The sequence below is a fragment of the Miniopterus schreibersii genome (assembly GCF_964146895.1).
Source record: "Miniopterus schreibersii genome assembly, chromosome: 20".
In the NCBI taxonomy this organism is placed as follows: domain Eukaryota; kingdom Metazoa; phylum Chordata; class Mammalia; order Chiroptera; family Miniopteridae; genus Miniopterus; species Miniopterus schreibersii.
In genome coordinates, this window is record NC_138122.1 from 4,548,747 (window position 1) to 4,570,184 (window position 21,438).

At 38.1% G+C, this 21,438-nt stretch overlaps 1 protein-coding gene across 5 annotated transcripts in view; it reads left to right on the forward strand.

The window, feature by feature from the left end:
• Positions 1-306: 306 nt before the first annotated feature.
• NCAPD3 (non-SMC condensin II complex subunit D3) overlaps positions 307-21,438 on the forward strand; it is a 60,585-nt gene continuing 39,453 nt past the window's right edge. For 2 of the 5 annotated variants that reach the window (XM_081123373.1, XM_081123374.1), the window contains exons 1-8: positions 307-490; positions 5,013-5,167; positions 9,954-10,116; positions 17,611-17,795; positions 18,423-18,590; positions 18,696-18,757; positions 18,953-19,037; positions 20,798-20,931. In XM_081123373.1, the coding sequence (XP_080979499.1) occupies positions 427-490; positions 5,013-5,167; positions 9,954-10,116; positions 17,611-17,795; positions 18,423-18,590; positions 18,696-18,757; positions 18,953-19,037; positions 20,798-20,931 (1,016 nt within the window). In that variant the 5' untranslated portion in view covers positions 307-426. Of the gene's footprint in view, positions 491-5,012; positions 5,168-9,953; positions 10,117-17,610; positions 17,796-18,422; positions 18,591-18,695; positions 18,758-18,952; positions 19,038-20,797; positions 20,932-21,438 lie in introns of those variants that run through there. The other 3 variants (XM_081123377.1, XM_081123376.1, XM_081123375.1) reach the window with 3 other exon arrangements.

The following is a 21,438-nucleotide window of genomic DNA, read 5'->3' on the forward strand; positions in this document are numbered from 1 at the left end:
CTGTCGGACGGGGCAGAAGCCCTTTGACACGCGAAGTGTCACTTGACGGGGGCAAAGGTGACAATTATTGCAGGAAGTATCATGTCTCAAATTCTATTCAAGGTGCCCTCCATTTAAGAAAAACGAGGCGGGGAAAGCGCTATTCGAATTTTACTTATCCCTTAACCCCTATTTCAAAGGGAAAACAAAAAAAAAAACCTCGCCCTGGAACCTTGGCTGAGTCCGCAGCCCTTGGCCCGCCTCTTCCTTTGCGCGTGCGGTAGAAGACCGAGCTGATTGGTTCATGTGAGGCACCCTGCTGGGCGCGGTGATTGGTCGGTGGGAAGCTCCGCGTGTTGTGACTGGCCCGCGGGAACGACTCCGAGCGCGCGCGGGAGCGAGCTTTGAAAGTTGACCGCAGCGCCGGCGAGCGGGCTGCTGGCAGTCATGGTGGCGCTGCCGGGCCTCGGGAGCGGCCTGCAGCCCTGGTGCCCGCTGGATCTCAGCCCAGGTGAGGAAGCGAGGCCCGGGCCGCGGGGAGGCCGGGCTGCGGTGCTCTGCGCCTGCGGTGCTCTCAGCCTAGGCCTGGGTGCGGTGGAGGCGGGGCGTCTGGCCCAGCGCGGTCTGGGCCCTCCGGGTCTGCACTCCCGGGCGGTGCGAGCCGGGTTGCGAATAGAGTTAAATAGAGTTACGTTAGAAAAAGAGCTTATGTTGCCCGGTATCTTTTAGTTCTTTTGCATCTGTTTTCTCGGCCTTCCCCTTCTTAGTCTGCAAATCTGCACGCTAGGACCACTTTTGAAAACACAAAATGTGACCTGTCAGGTCTTTAAACCTTTCGTGTTTCCCCCCTTTATTTCCTTAATAAATGACCAAGTCGGTGGCCTGCCGTCTGAGAGCCTTCGCTGTGCACTGCGGTCTTTTCCAAGAGCATCATCTTTGGAGCCGGCGGTAACCGGGGTTGGGCCCCTGGCTCCGCCGCCTCGCACCTGCCGGCAGGTTGTTTACCTTGCTGAGCCTCGGCTCCCTGTCTGTCAGATGGGGATCGAACACCCACCTCGCGGGGCTTTGCGAAGATTAGGACCTGATGCCGCTGAAAAACGCCCATGATAACTCTTGCCCTTCACATTGAATCTCTGCACTGAAGCTATTGTGTTCATTTCCAATCAGGTTATACTTTCCTTCCCGTTGTCAGGCAGTTCTCTCTGCCCGGGGGGCACTTCTCTGCTTCTCTTTTCCTGGTAAACTCCCATGTTTAGGTCCAGATAAAGAAGAATCATCCTTCCCACCTTTGTCATCCTCCCCACCTCCCCCCGCCCCAGTGTTATTTACTGTTATTCTTTCTAGTGTTTTTACATGTCTGTGACTGTCTTAACATTCATCCATTGTAAAAATAGTAATAGCTATTTATTGAATTTATTGATTTCCTATCACCAGATCTTTTTTAATTGGGACTTGGTACTTATGATCCAGAAATAAGATCAGAAATACTGGTGTGCATTTATAATACACATTTAAAATATGTGTATAAAATAAATGGGAGGATGTATGAGGGAAAAAGAAGCAGGAAAGATACAAGAACAGTTTTAGAAGATGACTAGTTGTCAGGAGAATGACTAGGAAAGAGAGTGAATGAATAGTTACTAAAAAGCATGCTAAACAGTCAATTGCATGGAAAGATTTCTTCTAAGCTGTGTCATCCTTTATCCTGTCCTTATGAAACCCAAGACCTACATCATTAATTGGAGTCCTTTTTTTTTACTTTCTTGAATTGAGAACCACCTGTTGGTTTTTTCTACTTGAAATAACATGCAGTTCAATCTGTTCATAGGATTTTATGGACTTGCAAAATATCATTTCACAGGCTGCTTCTTTCCCTTGTTATTCTTGCAAATACAGGTAAAATTAATCAAAGAGGGTTGAAAGAAGGGGGTGAAGAGTGTCACAATGGGGTGGAAATGAGTATCTGGAGCAACTAGAGAATTGAGTTTATAGGAGAAAGGAGCCACTTATGCACTTGCTTTGTGGCCACAGCAGGTACAATAGCTTACCTTTTAAGGCTGTTTGAGTACCTCCTGTCTCAGAGTTGATGGCGTTTTCTTCTGCAGCAGGAACTCCCATACATCCTCAGGATGGATCTAAGGAACAGTTCCCTATCTTAGTATTATCCCTCAACAGCCAAGCTGCTGCATTTGCAAGATTTTTTCTGTCTTGTCTTAAACATTGATTTCATTAGGATTTATTTTGTTCCCACAAGATATTAAATGTGGTATTTGGTAAGTCTTTGGTCCTCAGACTGTGCTCCCACTGAACACGTGATAGTGACGTGGTCTGCTGCTCAACTCTTGGCAGTCTTTTCTGGTTCACAGAAATAATGAAGTTGGTGTATAGAATTTCTCATCTTTAAGCTTTTATTCCACAAGTTTTAGGATCATGGTACTAAGTATTGTCATAAAGAGTGAAACACAAGTGTCTATTTCTTGTCCGTTTTCCTCTCTTCTCTGCCAGTCCCCTTCATCCTAACCCACCCCCTATTTCCAAGTAAGTCTTTCAAATAGAACACTCTCGTTGTGAAATTGATAGGTATTTATTATTGCCTACATCTTATAGATGAGTTAGTAAGTCTCAGAAATGTTAGAAGTGATATGGCTAAAGTCATACAGATGACGTTAGGAGGAAGACTAGAAATCAGGCTGTTACTGCCTTCCAAATTAAATTTGATGTTACAAACAGACAGTAGTAAGCAAAGACAGAATACAGAGTGAGATGCCTTGGGTGCAGTCTGTAATTGGCATTGAAACATTACTGGAAAGATAGAGAGGCACAATTATATTTTTTAGGTCTTCTATCAGGCAGTGTACTTTATATCTTTGGAAGGAGTGCTCTGGAAAGCTCCTCGAGGTAGAGTGGGACTCCCTCCTCCAGGGTCAAGTTGAAGTGCAAAAGATAGGCAAATTGTATCCAAGGAAGATGGATCTAGTTCACTGCAGGGTTTTTATTTGAATACAATATAATACTCAGAACCATGAAAGAAAGATTGAGGCCTACCATCTCTGGATATTTTTCATGCCCTGCTCAAGTTTTCTAAATTAGTGGTGAACATATATTTAAAGAACATTAATTTGAAGGAGCACCTGTTTTTGTTGTTGTTTTACTCAACCATGTTTATTAAGTTAATCACCGGAGCACAAAAGAGGCTGGGAAAGATGTTCCAAAAATACAGGAGCCTGGATGGGCGTGGCTCAGCTGTTGAGCGTCCACCTAGGATCCAGGAGATCGGGGTTCGATTCCTGGTCAGGGCACATGCCTGGGTTGCAGGCTCAATCAGTGACTCATCATTAATGTTTCTGTCTCTCTCTCTCCCTCTTCTTTCCTTTCTCTGAAATCAATAAAGATATATTTAAAAAACAAAACAAAACCAAAAAAACCCCCCAAAATACAGGAAAGCTATTAGGCCCTTTCCATTCAACACAGGGAGGCAGTGCCCCTCTCAAATACTGAGGTAAAGTCCTCACCCCTCCAAACAGAGCAGGAAATAGGAACTCTGCTCAAACACAGGGACACAGCCATGTGCATTAGAAGGCATAGGGCTTAAGGCTTCTCTATCCCAGCATCATCAGAGAAAGGTTAGGTTAGAAAGGCAAAGCCCACCTCTTGCTCCACTCAGATGCCAAGGGTGGGGCCTGCAGTAATGGTTCCCTTTGCTCCCTTCTCCTGTTTGACTTTTCCAGGTGCTCCTGTCTTTGAGGTGGGAGAGTGAGGATGGAGCCTGGGAAGGAGGCAGAGTCATTTCAGAAATCCTCAGTGTTCTACTCTGTAGAACCTAGGGGGCCAGCCCAGGCTCCCTGGGAGAAGAGTGCGTGTCTGGATCTTCCCATCCTCCACCTGACTCAGTCTGAATTTCTAACTCTCCTTTTCCTTTACCATAAGGCTGAGTCAGTCAGCCCGCTGCCCAGACCAGGACCTGAAGGGTTGAATGGAGTCTGGAAATTCTGGAGACTGTAGAATAGAACCTTGACCTCTGGGTGCCTGAAAGGGGGTGGCCTATTCTGAGCCACTGCCTTCTTGCATCTCTTCCAACACCCCCAGGGGCTGCCCACTCTTCACAGCTGTGGAGGTGAGGGGGGGTGTGGGTGGGATGCTTTCAGCTGCAGGCTTTACCCCTGGGGTGAAGAGATGTCCTCCTTGTGCTGCCTGGAGGAGCCTGAGGCTTAAAATGTTAAGATAGCTCCCCTACAGAGATCCGAGAAGGTAGAGTGAAGGAGCATCTGGTTAATAACTTTGAGATGTCCACACATTTCCATCTGGTCCTAAATTTAGATTTTAGGGTATACCAATAAAATGTTGAGGAAAATATTTGTTAGAAACATGAGAAGGTTTAGAGTCAGGAGAGATTAGCAAGGATTCAGCTAGAATGCTGCATTAATATCACAGTATCATAAATATTACAGCATTAATATCATTAAGAGAATGTATATTCTCGTAACAGACATTCTTTCCATCAGTGTATTTTGAAATCACTGAGTATATCTCTGATTGTGGATCTGGCTTGCCTCCTCTAGTTTAAACTTCTTGGGAAAAGTGTGTCTTTTTTTTTAACATACTAATTATTCTCCAAGGACCCAATGAAGTATTTTATTGGGCTTATTAACTTAGTTATAAGATTTTCACCAAGTGACATCTGGACCAATCTTTGATCAACCTCTTTCTCCTCCAGATCGAATGTGTGGGAAAGCTTGGTCATTAATGTTCTGAAGTTTTCATTCCCCCCAAACTGTTTTATGTAAAAAGTGTTTTTCTCCTTGATATATTTAGAAGATAACCAACCTAATAACCAGATGTCAGTTATAATTTTAAAAAATTGATTTTCGTGACTATTTCTGCTTTCCTTTGATTGTGTTTCACCTGTATTATATAATTTAATGTGAGTTGTGACTAATAAACTTTTCTCTTCTTGAATCTGCTTAGAGTCTAAAAATTACTGTTTTTTTACTTGCTGTAGTACACTTGTTTACTTAATTGCATTTTCCTACCAGAATGGGTAGACACAGTTTGGGAACTGGACTTCACAGAGACTGAACCTTTGGATCCCAACATAGAAGCAGAAATTATAGAGTCTGGATTGGATGCATTCACAAAACTCCATGAAAGTCTTTTCTGCTTTGCTACTGAAGAACGTGGATCTACAGAGGTAAAAAAAAAAAAAAAGGAAAGGAAAAATCAAGCTAGCCACTGTTAGGTGTTAGAAGTAGAATATTCAAGTCATTATTATCATCTAAAGCTTAGCCTTTTTAGTGAACAGTTCATGAAAAGTATGAGTAGCATAAAGAATGTGGATCATTTATTAGACTATCCTAATAGCTTTCCTCCAGAAGGTTCAAGGTATTAATCTGGTTTTTTTCAAGTCATGACTTAAATTTTTTTTTAATTTTTTTATGTTTATTGATTGATTTTTGGAAAGAGAGTCACACACATTGGTTTGTTGTTCTGCTTATTTATGCAGTCATTGGTGGATTCTTGTATGTGCCCTGATTGGGAATGGAAACCGTCAACCTTGGCATAGTGGGACCATGCTCTAACCATGGAGCTACCCAGCCATGGCTTCATGACTTTTTATAACAGCAAATTAGAGGAAAAGAATATAGACCAAAACAAGGAAGAAAACCGGGTTAAACCAAAAGAAAACGAAAGCCAAGGAAAATGTAATAACAATTTCAGTATGCCTTAACTTTAAGAAAATCTGATATTATTAAACTGAGAAGTAGTTAGTTAAACACAATTGGAACAAAGAGTTCCTTTAAATACTGAGTTTTACCTAGTGTGTTTATTAGTTTTTAGCTCATTGACTGATTTTCAGAAAACTAAAGGACTAGGTACCAGTTTGCTGAGAGTTTTTACCATAAATGGGCGCTGGATTTTTGTCAAGTGCTTTTCCTGCATTTATTGGTATAATCATGTGAATTTTTCCTTCATTCTGTTTCTGTAATATGTCATGTTTATCGAATTGCAAATATTGTACCAACTTTGCATCCCGGAATAAATCCCACTTGGTCATGGTGTATGATCTTTTTAATGTATTGCTGGATCAGTTTGTAATATTTCATTGAGGATTTTAGCATCTATGTTCATCAGGGGCATTGCCTGTAATTTTCTCTCTGTAGTGTCTTTCTCTAGTTTTTGAATTAGGATAGCCTTGTAAAAGGGCTTGGAAGTCTTCCTTCCTCTTGAATGTTTTGGAATAGTTTGAGGAGGATAGGTATTAGTTCTTCTTCAAATGTTTGGTAAAACTCACCTGTAAAGCCATCTGATCCTAGCCTTTTGTTTGATGGGAGTTTTTTTAATTACTGCCTCAATTTCATCAGTTGTTATCGGCCTATTCAGGATTTCTGATTCTTACTGGTTAAGTTTTGGAAGATTGTATGTTTTCAGGAATTTGTACATTTTACCCAGATTGTCCAATTTGTTGGCATATAGTTGTTCATAGTATTTTCTTACAATCCTTTCTATTTCTGTGATGTCAGTTGTTACTTCGTGTCTTTCATTTCTGATTTTATTTATGTGGGTCCTCTCTCTTTGTTTCTTGATGAGTTTGGCTAATGGTTCATCAATTTTGTTTATCTTTTCAAAGAACCTGCTCTTGGTTTCACTGATCATTTGTATTGGTTTTTTTTTGGTCTCTATATCATTCATTTCTGCTCTGATCTGTATTCTTTCTTTCCTTCTACTTAATCTGGGCTTTTCTTATTCTCTTTCTAATTCTTTTAGTTGTAGGGTTAGATTGTTTATTTGAGCTTTTTCTTGTTTCTTTAGATATGTCTGTAATGCTATGAACTTCCCTTTCGGAACGGCTTTCACTGTGTCCCATAGATTTTAGGACATAATTTTTGTTTGATTTCTTCCTTTATCTCATTGGCAGTCCTTTGCCTCCATATGGTTAAATGTTTTTGAGGTTTTTTTATTGTAGTTATTTCTAGTTTCATGCCATTGTGGTCCAAGCAGAAGCTTGATATGATTTCAATCCTATTGAATTTGTTAAGACTTATTTTGTGCCCTAACATGTGGTCTATCTTTGAGAATGTTCCATGTGCACTTGAGAAGAATGTATATTCTGCAGCTTTGGGGTGAAATGTTTTGTAAATATCAATTAAGTCTAACTGATCTAGTGTGTTGTTTAAGGTCATTGTTTTCCTTGTTGATTTTTTTTTTAAAAAAAATATGTTTTTATTGATTTTAGAGAGAAAAGGGGAGAGAGAGAGAGTTAGAAACATTGATGAGAGAGAAACATCGGTTGGCTGCCTCCTGCATGCCCCCTACTGGGGATCAAGCCAGCAACCTGGGAATGTACCCTGACTGGGAATTGAACCAGTGACCTCCTGGTTCATGGATCCATGCTCAACCACTGAGCAACACCAGCCAGGCTGATTTTTTTTGTCTGGAAGATCTATCCAGTAATGTCAGTGGAGTGTTAAAGTCCCCTACTGTGACTGCATTGCTGTTGATTTTTTCCTTAAAGTCAACCAAGAATTTTTTTCTGTATTTAGTTGCTCCTTTGTTGGGTGCATATATGTTTACAAGAGTTCTGTTTCTCGATCCCTTTAGTGTTATGTAGTGATCTTTGTTGTCTCTTTTGTGGTCTTTGTTTTGAAGTCTGTTTTGTCAGATATGAGTTCCTCTACCCCAGCTTTTTGTTCTTTTCCATTTGCTTGGAATATTTTTTCCATTCCTTCACTTTCAGTTTGTGTGAATCTTTTGACCTGAGGTGGGTCTCTTGTAGACAGCACATATATGGGTTATGCTTTCTTATCCATTCAGCTACCCTATGTCTTTTGATTGGAGCATTTAGTCCATTTACATTTAAGGTTATTATTGATAGGTACTTACTTATTGCCATTTTTGTCTTTATACCTATGTTCCTCTCTCTATTTCTTCTTAAAGCAGTCCCATTAACACTTCTTGCAGTGTTGGTTTGGTAGTAATGTACTCCTTTAGCCTTTTTTTGTCTGGGAAGCTCTTTATTTCAACTTCAATTGTAAATGAAAGCCTTGCTGGATAGAGTAATCTTGGGCTCAGGTCCTTGCTTTTCATTACTTTGAATACTCAGGCCAACCCCCTCTGGCCTGAAGTGTGTCTGTTGAGAAATATTCTGACAGTCTGATAGGAACTCCCTTATAACTACCTTTCTGTCTTTCTCCTGCTGCCTTTAAGATTCTGTCTTTGCCTTTAACGTTTACATTTTAATTATGTGTCTTGGTGTGGGATTTTTTGGGTTCATCTTCATTGGGACTTTCTGTGCTCCCTGAACTTGTGTGACTTTTTTCTTCACCAGGTTTGGGAAGTTTTCTGTGATTATTTCTTCAAACAGGTTCGCTATTTCTTCCTCACTTTGTTCTTCTTCTGGTATCCCTATGATGCGGATGTTGATACTTTTCATGTTGTCCCAAAGTTCCTTTTGCTTTTTAATTCTTTTTTCTTTTTGCTGCTTTATTTGGGTGTTTTTTTCTACTTTGTCTTCCAAATCATTGATTCAGTCCTCTGCCTCATTCAATCTACTTTTAATTCCTTCCTGTGTATTCCTTTTTTTTTTAAGTCCTCACCAGAGGATATTTTTTCCATTGCTTTTCAGAGTGGAAGGGGGCGGAGAGAGAGAGAAAAAGAGAAAGAGAAACATCAAAGTGAGAGAGACACATTGATTGGTAGCCTGCCACATGTGCCCTGACTGGGGCCAGGGATTGAGCCTGCAAGCGAGGTACATGCCCTTGGTGGGAATTGAACCCAGGACCCTTCAGTCCACAGGCCAACACTCTAACCACTGAGCCAAACTGGCTAGGACCTTCCTGTGTATTAATGTCAGATATGGTATTCCTCATTTCTGACTGGTTCTTGTTCATGGTTTGTACTACTTTTTCATGCTGTTGTAGATCCCACTAAGTTTCTTATAATTCTCACTAAGTTCCTCATGCTTCCTTATAACCATTACTTTGTACTCTATATCTGATAAATTGCTTGCCTCCATTTCATTTAACTCTTTTTCTGGAGCTTCTTCCTTTTCTTTCATTTGAGGGTTGTCTCTCCATTTTACTGTCTTTGTGTTGTTTCTATGTATTAGAACTGCTGTGCCTCTTGGTCATGGGGTGGTCTTATGTAGTAAGTGTCCTGTGGGATCCAGTGAGCTCTTGACCTGGATCCTCTATGAATGTCCCTTGTGTGGAGAACCCCAACCCCACCCCTAAATCCCCACCCCACCACACAGTGGAGATATCCCTCCTCAACCTCTGCTTGCCTCCTGGGGGAGCTAGGCCAGCCTCTCTCCTGACCCTGCCAGTCCTACCAGTTTCAAGTTGGTTTCTGTTCTTCCTTGTTAAAAGTCTCTTCTTCAGTTGGTAATTCAGGATGAATGTTCCTCAATTGATTTTATTTCCAGTTTGTTTCAGGGAGGATCCACTATCATCTTGAAACCCCTCTGTGGTTTATATTCTAAGGTTTATTTCCTTTCTCACATAGGCTAATTCTGAAATAAAATGAGGGAGGAACTTTCAGATGTTTCTTTTCTAGCTGCCATTGCCCACAGAACATTTAAATTTAAATAAATTTCTCTGATTTCCTCAGCTAGGAATTAGAGTGATTGATGAATTTGGGTACATTTAACATAGATGAAGGGGTAGCTTGTCTGAATAATCACTAATATAGGATGTTTGAAAAGTCTTAGTGTAGTTTTTAGCTCTAAGTTTAGAAATATATATACTTCAAACTTAGCAAAAATTTTTTAAGTTTAATTATTTAAATCTCCTATATTTATCTTTGTAATTTTGAATAATGCATTTTAAATTTTTTGTTTTAATTTTTTTGAAGATGGCAAATGTTTATAATTAAGTCTATTCCCCTCTTTTAAAATGCACTAAGTAGTTATTAAAATAAAATAATAAGAGGTTTCTACATTTCTGTAATTGCTGGCTTTTGTGATTTACTCCTCCCCCCAGATCATTTGGACCTTCTTCACTGAGAACAATATTTCTCACCGAGCACTGGTGGCTTTATTCTATCACTTTGTTCAGACAGTCCATAAGAAAAATGTCAGTGCGCAATATCGAGAATATGGCCTTCATGCTGCTGGTCTTTATTTTCTGCTACTAGAAGTACCAGGTATGTAACTTGACATGATAGGACATTTCTTTTGTCATTTAAATTTTCTCTACATTGTTTTGAGCCCCCTTTTTTTTTTTTTCTTTAATTTCTTTTTTTAATCATCACCTGAGGATATGTTTTTATTGATTTGAGACAGAGAGGAAGGGAGAGAGAGAAAGAGAAGCATTAATGTGAAAGAAACATCATTTGGTTGTCTCCCATAGGTACCCTAACCAGGGATTGAACCTGCAATCTGGGCATGTGCCCTGACTGGGAATTGAACCAGCCACTTTTTGGTGTAAAGGATGATGCTCCAACCAACTGAGCCACAGTGGCCAGGGCTGTTTTGCGTTCTTAGACTTTGTTTCCTAACTTATAAAATGGAGCAGTGGAAACCCATCTCATAGAGTTTCTCTGACTTTAAATGAGAGTAAGTCTATGAATTACATTTGCAAGTTTTCCAGAAATATCTTTCCCATTTTTCTTTAAATGTGCTTGTGTTCTGATATTATGTTGTGTTGATAACCTAATAGAAATAATTTGATAAGGACAAGGCTGGAGGAGGAATGTTTCCAAGCTCCACTCTCAACCATCCCCACCTAATATAAAATTCTGATATTTCCCTGGATTTCTGTCCAGACTGAGAAAAACTGCTGTGGGGCATGTTTGTGTTATGTCTCTCCTATGTGGTATGGAAAAACAGGTTTGAACCATTTTAATCAAGAAAGCATGAGAAGTCTAGCTAATAATGCTTGATGAGGAAAGCAAGGGAAAGGAACCTATTTATGAGCACTGTTCCACTTCCTTTGTTGTCAGAGCACTTAGATAGCTCTTCCTCCTGTGAGTGTGAATGAGTTCTTTCTCCCTATCATAACTCAAACCAAAAGAGGGCTGAACATAGAGGGGGATGTAGCTGGGGAATCCAAAGGTCATTTAAAAAAAAAAATCACAGATTGATCAGCTTTGCTGCTTGTCATTGTTTACATAAATGCATTTGTAATAAATGTTAAGGATTTATTCTCTATGATTTGAAAGTTGGTAAAAGGATACATAAAGACTTCAGCATTAATTTGTGGTGTTAATGTTTCCATAATGACTTTTGAAATCAGTTCCTAAAGAATTTAGCTGCTAAACAGTATCTCAGTTGTAACTGGTCACTCTTGGAAAATTGGCAGTTTTTAGAAACCCAGTTGTACTCTGCTCTTCCCTTGCTTGGAGGCCATTCCTTCTGATTTAGGTTGAGATTCATGCCAGAAGTGAAGAGGTGGCTGTTATTGTCAGGCCACTTGCATCTTTCCTGGAACTTGTACTTCTCCTCCAATTACCATCTGCTTTTAAGTGTTTCTGGATTGTGATTGGGATACTGTGTTACTTAATATTTCATCTCAGTATGGTCTTCTTTTTCAAGAAAGTTCTGGTTATTCTGGCTCCCTTGTTTTGCCATATGGCTTTTAGGATTCACATATAAATTTCTGGGGGAGAAAGCTGGGATTTTAATAGGAATTGCATGAAATCTGTACATCAATTTGGGGAGTATTGACATTTTAACAATGTTAAGTCTTCCAATCCATGAACACAGATGTCTTTCGATTTATTTAGATCTTTAATTAGTTTCAATGATATTTTGCAGTTTTCAGTGTACAGTTCACACTTCCTTGGTTAAATTTAATCCTAAGTATTTCATTTTTTGATGTCATTGTAGATGAAATCGTTTTCTTAATTTCATTTTCAGATTATTTTATAGTTGAACAATTAGTATTTGATTATTGATCTTATAGCCTACAACTTTGCTGAACTCATTATTTGGTTCTAGTAGTATTTCCTATATATAAGATCATGTCATTTATAAAGAGACGTAATTTTACTTCTTTTCCAGTGTGACTGCCTTTTATTTCTTCTTCTTGCCTAATTGCCCTGGTTAGGAACTCTGGTACAATGTTGAATAGGAGCAGGAAGGTGGGCATCTTGTCTTGTCCCTGATCTCAGGAGGAAAGCTTTCAGGCTTTTGTTCTGAAGTATGATGTTCACTGTGGGTGTTTTGAGGATGGCCTTTATCAGGTTATTATTTCTAGTTTCCTGAGTGTTTTATTATGAGAGGGTATTAGATTTTGTCATTTGCTTTTCTGCATCTGTGAGGTGATCATGTGGTTTTCGTACTTTATTCTCATAATGTATTGCATTGATTGATTTTTATATGTTACACCAATTTTGCATGACCTTGGTTATAATGTGTAATCTTTTTGATATGTTGCCAGGTTCAGTTTGCTAATATTTTATTGAAGATTTTTGCACCTTTACTCATAAGAAATTTTGTTTACTTTTGAGATGTCTTTATCTGATTTGGGTTTCAGGGCAATACTAGTTTCATAGAATGAGTTTTGTGTAGTGTTTTTGTCTCTTTTATATTTTGGACGTTTGCGAAGAATCGATTGTCTTTCTTCCTTAAATTTTTGTTGGTGAAGGAGACCAAACTTTTGCCATCCTGAAGCTACTTTTTAGGATATCGATTTTAAGCTGATTAATAAGCAAGAAGACTCAGAAAGAACCTTTGACCCTTCCCCCTTTCATGCCCAAGAGATTTTTTAAATAGAAAAACCTGCTTTAGGAAGGAAATCTTAGAATGTTCCTCTTAGCCTAGTTTGAATTAAAGCATGGTAAACAGGAGGGCTTCATGCAGGGACCTGTTAGCTAGATACCCTATTGTTTCTGATTTGCCTAGCAAGAATTTGCCTGCCTTGTGTTCCTGCTTTTCCTCAACTTACCTGTAAATTGCCCATTCTCACTTCTGAAATCTAACACCTTGTTTCCCCCTTTTCTCCTTTGTCCAAAATGTCATATACACCCAATGTTGCCTCACTGCCTTTGGAATTTTCATGCATATGTGAATTCCCTATGCATATATATTAAATTTTGATTTTGTTCCTGTTAATTTGTTTCTGTTAATTTGATTATTAGCCTATCTAGAAGAAATTAAGAAAGTGGAAGGAAAAGTATTAATTTCTTTTTTTAGCCTCCTCAGTAGATTTCACTAGTGAAGCCATCTGGGCTTGGAGGTTCTTTGGAAAGAAATTTGTTTGTGGAATCTGTAGTGATATGTCCTCTTTCATGCCTGATTTTGGTAATTTCTATTTCTTTTTTTCTTTTTCATCAGTTTAGATAGAGGTTTCTCAATTTTATCGATCATTTCAAAGAACCCGCTTTTTATATTGATCATACCCTATTTGTCCATTTTTTAATCCTAACCCAAGGATATGTCTGTTGATTTGAGAGAGGAAGGAAGGGAGAGAGAGAAAAGCACACGCATCAGTGTGAAAGAGAAACATCTATCTTTTGCCTCCTGTATGAGCCCTGACTGGGAATCGAACCCAAAACTTCTTAGTGTATGGGGATGATGCTCCAACCAACTGAGTCACCTAGCCAGGGCTTTCCATTTTTTATGTCAATGATTTTTATCTTTATTGCATTCCTTCTTACTTTGGGTTTAATTTGTTCGTGTTCTAACTTCTTAAGGTAGATGCATAGATCTTTGTTCTCACATACTTTTCTTTGTTTCTAATATAAGTAATGTTATACATTTTCCTCTATGTTCTGCTTTATCTGCATCACACAAGTTTTGATAATTTATTTTCATTATCATTCTGGCCAAAGCAATTTTCTAATCTTATGTTTTCTTCTTACACCTAAGTTATTTAGTAATGTATTTAATTTTGAAATAGTTGAGAGCTTTCCTGAAATCTTATTGTAATTGGTTTCTATTTTAATTATGTTGAAGTCAGAACACAGACTTTAAAATAATCACTGAGATTTTCTTGCATGTTTGTTTTGTTTTGTTTTGTTTTAATGGCTCAGCATAGGGTCTGACTTGGTAAATCTTCCATTTGCACTTGAACAGAAGGTATATTCTGCCTTTGGTGGATCTAGTATTCTGTAAATGTCAATTATGTCAAGTTGGTTGCTGGGGTTGTTCAAATCTTATATCCTCCCTGATATTCTGTTTATTTGTTCTATTAGAGAGAAGTATTGAAATCTCCAAGTATAATTGTCAGTTTATCCATTTTTCCTTTTTTTTCTGTCAGTTTTAACTTAAGGTATTTGGGAAGCCTGCAAGATACAAACATTTATAATTGCATGTCTTTCTGATGAATTGACCTTTTGGTATTATGTCACGTCCCTCTGTCTGGTTTTATTCCTTGCCCTGAAGTCTACTTTGTCTGATATTAAGATAACCATTCCAGTTATCATATAATTTGTCCTTGGTTGTATTATCAGTGGGGAGCTCTCCTTGTCCCTACCAGTTGCTGGTGAAAGTGGACTTCTTGTGATGTCACAAGAAAAGGAATTTTCTGAGACTCGCAAGGGAGAAGGTCCCATTTCCCTCTGTCCCACCAAGGAAGAAGTCCAACTGTGTCTTTAATAGAGCTAGGATTAATGGCCCAGTGTTTTCATTCCATGTTGGGGCACAGTCCAATCCAGCAACAGACTGGCTTAGTTTGTGTTCCCACTTATAGTCCATCAGTCTACTATGTGTGCAGTCTTCAGGGCCACATAACTATGGAGGGAACATGGCAGGAACAAAGCTAGAGGATCAAGAGAACTAGGAGCCAAGAGATTGAATTCCTTTGTCTGGGGGATTAAGTATCCCCAAATTTTTGCGGGCTTGCATTGGCTTCACTGCCTGTAGTCAGTGTTCTCTGTTCCCAGGTTTGACTGGCAGCAAGCACGTTCCCTATGTCACTCCAACTCACTGCGCATGCGTCCATCTCCCCTTTGTTGGGCCTTTTCCCCCAATGATTTGCAGGGAATGTACCAGTGGTTCACTAGCTTCCTGGTGAATGTTTGGCCTCCCTTTTGCTTCTTCCTGTTATTAATAACTAATAGCTAATTACAACAGTATCAGTTGGACATCCTTTCCCATGCTTTTATTTTTTATTTATCTGTGTTTATATGTAAAGAGTATGTTTTAAACTGTGTATCTCTGAGTCATGCTTTTTGTCCACTGTGACAATCATCCACTGTGTCTTTTTATTAGAATATTTAGACAGTTCAGATAATTACACTGAATGTAATTATCAACATGGTTGGGTTTTTGTCATCTTGCTCTTTATTTTCTGCTTGTGCCATCTTTTTTTGTTCCATTTTTCCCTCTTTGTGCCTATTTCTGGATTGAGCATTTTTTAGTATCCCATGTTATCTCTTCTTTTGGCTTATTAACTGCACTTCTTTGCACATGCTTGTGTGTGTGTGTGTGTGTGTGTGTGTGTGTATTTTAAGTGCTTGCTTTGAGTGTACAATAAGCACTTTTAACAATGTATCTTCAGGTAATATTCTACAGTTTGTAGATAATGTAAGAACCTTAAAATAGTATACTTTCTCCTTCCTCTTCTTTGTACTGTGGTAGCTATCCGTTATATTCCTACATGTTATAAACCTTACAGTTCATTGTCAACATTTGTCTCTGTTATCTTTTAAAGAATTTGAAAAACAAAAAATATTTTTTATATTTGAAAGATTTCATCTCTCATAATTTTCCTTCAGCCCAAAGAACTTTCTTTGACATTTTTACGGTACAGTTCTGCTGGCCATCAGTTGTCTTGGATTTTGATTGTATAAAGATGTCTTTATTAACACCTTCAAGAATGTTTTTGCTAAATACAGAATTCTAAGTTGACATTCTTTTATTTATTTATTTATTTATTTATTTATTTATTTATTTATTTATTTATTTATAATATACCTTTATTGATTTCAGAGAGAGGAAAGGAGAGGGGGAGAGAGAGAGATAGAAACATCAATGATGATAGAGTCATTGATTGAGCCCTCAACCTGGGCATGTGCCCTGATCGGTAATCGAACCCCGATCGCCTGGATCCTAGGTCGATGCTTAACCACTGAGCCACGCCCGGCCAGGTGACAGATTCTTTTAAAAGTGTTATTTTATTGTCTTGTGGTTTATATCCGTTTCTACTGAGAATTCTGCATGATTCTTATTGTTCTTCTGCTTTGTGTCCTTTTATTTGTTCTGAATACTTTGAAGATTTTCTCCACTGCTTTGTTTCAACAATTTATTTATATTATGCTTTGGTGTGATTTCCTTTGTGTTTATCATGGTTCGGCTCACTGAGCTTTTGGGGTCTGTGGATTTATAGTTATAACAAATTCGGAAAATTTTCAGTTATTATTTCTTCAAATATTTTCCCTCCCTTTTTTCTGGGATTTGACTTACTCATGTTAGACTCCTTGGTATTTCCCCACAAGTCACTGATTCTATTAATTTTTTTTGTTTCTGTGCTTCTTTTTTCAACTTCATTGACCTTTTTTTCCTGCAGTTTCTAATCCACTGTTAGGCCCATCCAGTGAATTTTTCGTTTTCAGATCAAGAAGTTCCATTTGATTCTTAAAAAAATAAAATAAAAAAATGCATTTCTCTTTTTGTTTGGTACTGTTTTACTTTTAATTCTTGAGCTTATTTATAATATGTGCCCTAAGGTTCTTGTCTGCCAGTTCTGTTATCTCTGTTGTTTCTTAGACTGTTTCTGGTGACTGATTCTCGTGATGGGGCACATTTTCCTGCTTCGTAGCATGCCCAGTACTTTTTAATTTGATGCTGGATATTTGAATGTTAAGCCATTGAGTGTCTTGATTTTGTTTTCATTTAAATAGTGTTTAAGTATGTTTTAATATCAGTTATTGGTGGATTAACTTGATCCATTTGCAACTTGTTTTAGTGCAGATTTAAAATGGTTTTTACTCTAGAGCTAATTTAGCCATATTTTCAGGTGTATTTCTTTCTGAGGTCTGGACTGAGTGCTCCAGGTGGTTAACAAGGCCTCTCTACTCTGCTGGCCAGGCTCAAATATGTCTCAACTCTGTGTGAGTTCTGAAAATTATTCATCTTCTGACTCCTTAGAAATTGTTCTTTGCTCACCTTTTTGGAGTTTTACCCCATGCATGGCTTATAATCAGCCCTATGCAGATTTCTGGAGCTCTTTTCCTCTTCTCCATTATTCCGCTCCATAAATTCCAGATACTTCTGCCTTTCTGACTTGATTTCTGTAGTCTCAACTTAGTAAGACCATAGTAATGTGCTTGGATTCACCATTTTTCTGCTGCTGTCTAGAAATTACCTCAAAATACAAAAACTGGGGCAATTTTAGGTTTTACATCATTTGTTTCCCTTATCTCAGGGATTTTATTCCTATGCTGCCTCTTGCTCCATGTCTTAAAATGATTATTTTAAAATTTTTTGGTCCAATTTTATAGTTCACAGTAAGACGACAAGTATAAAACCAGTTTTACCCCTCATGGCCAAATGCAGAAATCTTGTTATTTATTTCTGATCAGCACTATTGCTAACCTATGGCTAAAGTTGAATAGTACTTTTTTGTGAAAGGGTCATTGTTATTCAAAGTTAATGAAAACCCCATTTTTGCTTTTGAAATTTTTATCTGTTGTTACTGACATATTTCAAGACAATTAAATCTAATTTGCTTACTTTTTATTCTTTATGAATAGGCAGTGTAGCCAATCAAATATTCCACCCGGTGATGTTTGACAAATGTATACAAATTCTAAAGAAGAGCTGGCCTCAGGAATCTAACTTGAGTCGGAAAAGAAAGAAAGAACAGCCTAAGAGCTCTCAGGCTAATCCAAGAGGGCACAGAAAGAGAGGAAAGCCACCCAGGAAAGAGGATATTGAGGTAAGAAGTAAGAAGAATTATAAAACATATCTTTACCAACACATAATTTTGATTTAAGAATTAACTTTATATTAAAATATGGTGTCAGGCCTAATGATTATAATCAAAAGGTCCTAAAGTACCATCACCTCTCCCATAGGACTAAGTCACCTCTTGGGCTTCATATACTACCGAGAGTATGTTTCTTCCCTGCCAACTTTCCAACCTCCCCATAATCTCTCCCCAGCCTTGTACCCAGGTGTGCTTGACAACTTGCTAACAGGTATATTTGCCACATTATCATTAGAGAGGGTGGTTGAAGTATCCTGAGGAATCAGATCCGTAAGAGTGTAAGAGAACAGCATTAATTCCAAATTCTTATATGACTAGGTAGGATGGTAAATGTTCACTGATGTGAAAACTTCTAAGACACATAAGAATTCTCATTAACACAAAAGTATAGAGCTAGAAAATATAGCAGTCATCTAATCCAATGATTTACCATTGTGACCTAGAGCAGTCAAGGGACCTGGTCAACTCAGCAACCCCCTTGGTGTTTCACTGGATTTGATTTGAGTACATTAAAAACCATGGGACAGAGTGTTAGGCATTATTTTATAGTCACTGATATGTTTCTTCATAATCTAGATGGATGAAATTATAGAAGAACAAGAAGATGAGGAGGACATTTGCTTTTCTCCCTGGGACCTTTGTCAAATACGAAAAGCCATCTTTCATCTTTTAAGTAACTTTTTAAGGCTTTTGTCCAAGTTTTCCCTGAAAGAAAAGCCACAGTGTGTACAGAATTGTATAGAGGTAAGTGAAAATTCCAAGAAACTTGGTTAATCTCAAAAGGCACAGATGAGAGCTAATACTTAATGGTAAGAAAAACCAGGCTGTTTCTTGTTATCTGTTTTCTAGGTCTTTGTGGCATTAACAAGTTTCGAGCCAGTTCTTCATGAATTTCATGTTACACATGCCAGGTGAGCCATTAAATCTCACAATTTTAAAATTTAAATCTAGTATAATAAATTTTGCTCCAGCTGAAGTATAAATGCCATTTTTACTCTTAAGTGGCACATGGGTAGAATTTATTCATTTATATATGGCTTACTAAATAAGGCAATATTCTAAGTAAAATCATATCCATTAACTAATCTTTGCTCTCTTTTCTTTAGAAACCTTAACCAAGCAAAGTGCATACCAGAACTGGCCTATCATGGATTGTATTTGCTATGCTCCCCAATTCATGGAGGAGACAAGGTAAAGGAGACAGGGATCTAAGTTAGTTATTGGTTAAATTGAAGCATGCAAATCATGTAGTAGAAAAACATTCGAAGCATTTGATGCAATGGCATTTTAACCTACCAGGTTATTTCCATGACCTTATTATATATCATTTGTATAATAAGAAGTATAACCATTTCTACTTGTTGCCTACTCTTCATAACAAAACTTATATCCAAATACTTGTTGGCCAACCAAATTGTCATTTGGTGTCATACGTAAAAATGGCTCCAGTGTGAATTAGGTAGGAAGGACAGATGAGCTGCCAAACAGAACGTTACTTTTCTAGAAATAGTCACCAAATTGTTCTAAAGAGAAGAATAGACAGAATTTCTTGTTTCCCTTGGCAATTTATGTGTGCTTCAGTAATTTCATTAGTATTTGTATTATTTCAGTTGGTAATTCTACAGAAGTATTACTGGTTATCATTTCTGTTAGCATTCACATATGGATTTTGCCCCCCGAGTTGCCCTAAGAGTTTTACTACTCTAAACAGTTGAGTTAGGTTATTTGAGCATCGTGGTGTTGCCAAACTTAGATGTCACTAATCAAATAAGATTTTGTAAAATGTGATAGACCAAGGTCACATGGCTTTTGGTGGCTGTGATACACTTAATTTCCAAGGGCAGTAACATGATGTTTAAAGAGGCTTGGGGTAGCTGGGGTGATATGCATTTGTGTTCAGATTCTGGTTCTACCACTTGCTCTCTGTGTGTCCTTGTGTAAGTTACTCAACCCTGTGAAAGCCTGTTTTCTCATCTGGACAAAAATGGAATAAAAGGCTTACTTTCCTCACAGATTTGTCAGGAGGATTCAATGAAAGAATGCCTGTCAAATGCTGAACACAATGCCTGTTGTTTAAAAAACATTCCATATTTTATTATTTATTATATTGTTGTTATTTCTGTGTGATTGAAATATGGATCTGATAGATTTCACGGTAATGCTTTTAATTTCCATGCCCTTTTCAACATTTAAAAAAATAGAGTGGATGGAAAAATGTATCCTTTTAGGTCCACTGTGTCTCTAAAGATGTTGTGTTTTTTAAGTAATAGAATTACTAACGTGATGTTAGACAACTTTGGTGTTAGCCAGGCCTTTAATTACTTGACTTTGGACAGCTTGCCTTTGGAGTCTGTTTTATTATGTATAAACTGGAAACAATATTATTATGTGTAAAGTGGAAATGCCTTGCTTACCTCGTGGAGTTGTGAGATTCAAGATTAAATGTAATAAAATCTAGTAATCTATATAAATGTCCTTAATGCAGTACCTGGCACACGTTTGGTTTTTAGTAAATGTTTTATTTACTGGATGGATGAATGAATGAATGGTCTGAGTAAATTTTATGAGATGACATATTGGAAGATGCTTTGTAAGCTTCAGGTAAAATACAAGTGTGAAATATTACTCCTTTCCCCTTTTGCTATAAGGGATTATCTTATTCTTTGCCATCTGTAAGTGACAACTAATTCTTTTTGCCTTACTTTCTGGGCTGCAGTAAGATAGGGTTTGGAGAGAAACTACATGATATTCCTATCATCATCTACAATTAGTGTTTTCACACTGTTTACATTGTACATTTATTGAACACCTGGTAATTACCCAAGAAACACATTCCTAGTGTTCAGCCCAAAACTATGTCAACCTGACTAATCTTCAGACTCTGCAAATTGTTAACTGTGGTCTTCGAGGATTCTCTTAGGCCTTAAATTGAATTTTCTTCTCTCTTCTAGGTTATCAGTTATATTTTCCATCAAATGCTAAATGTAATATTAATGTTAGAAGTGGGTGAAGGATCCCATCATGCCCCCGTTGCTATTACTTCATCAGTCATCAACAGCAGAAACCAGGCAGTCCAGTTTATCAGGTGAAGCTTGGAGTGTTACTCTCTTTGTCACTTTCCCTTTTTCTTCTGGGCCCTGTACGAACCAAGATTTCTGACACCTATGGAAATGAACAAATTTCTGACCTGTTTGTGGTCAAATTCCTGACCTGTTTGGGGGTCAAAATAAAGCACTTTGTAGCTCTTCTGGGTCACTGTTGGTAAGCTTCACGTGGGGGCCTTGTTGAAGGGATAAGGAATTTTTGTAGTTCACGGGCCAGCACCAAGGCAGCTCTAAGGTCAGCCTCTGAGTGATGACAGTGGCTTCTCCTCTGTTCTGCCATCGTCTGCCTCATTGTTGACCACTCCAGCAAGCCTGCTGCCTCCTGCTCTTTTTCTAATTCTCTCTTCTCCGAGTTTCTACCCTGTTGTTCTCTTCCCTGACTTTTCCCTTGTTCTTTTCACTTTTCTATGCCCTTCCCCCTACAGAAAATACTTTCTTGAGGAAAGAAGTTAGTTGATTTTTATTTCTTTAGCAATAATCAACAGACT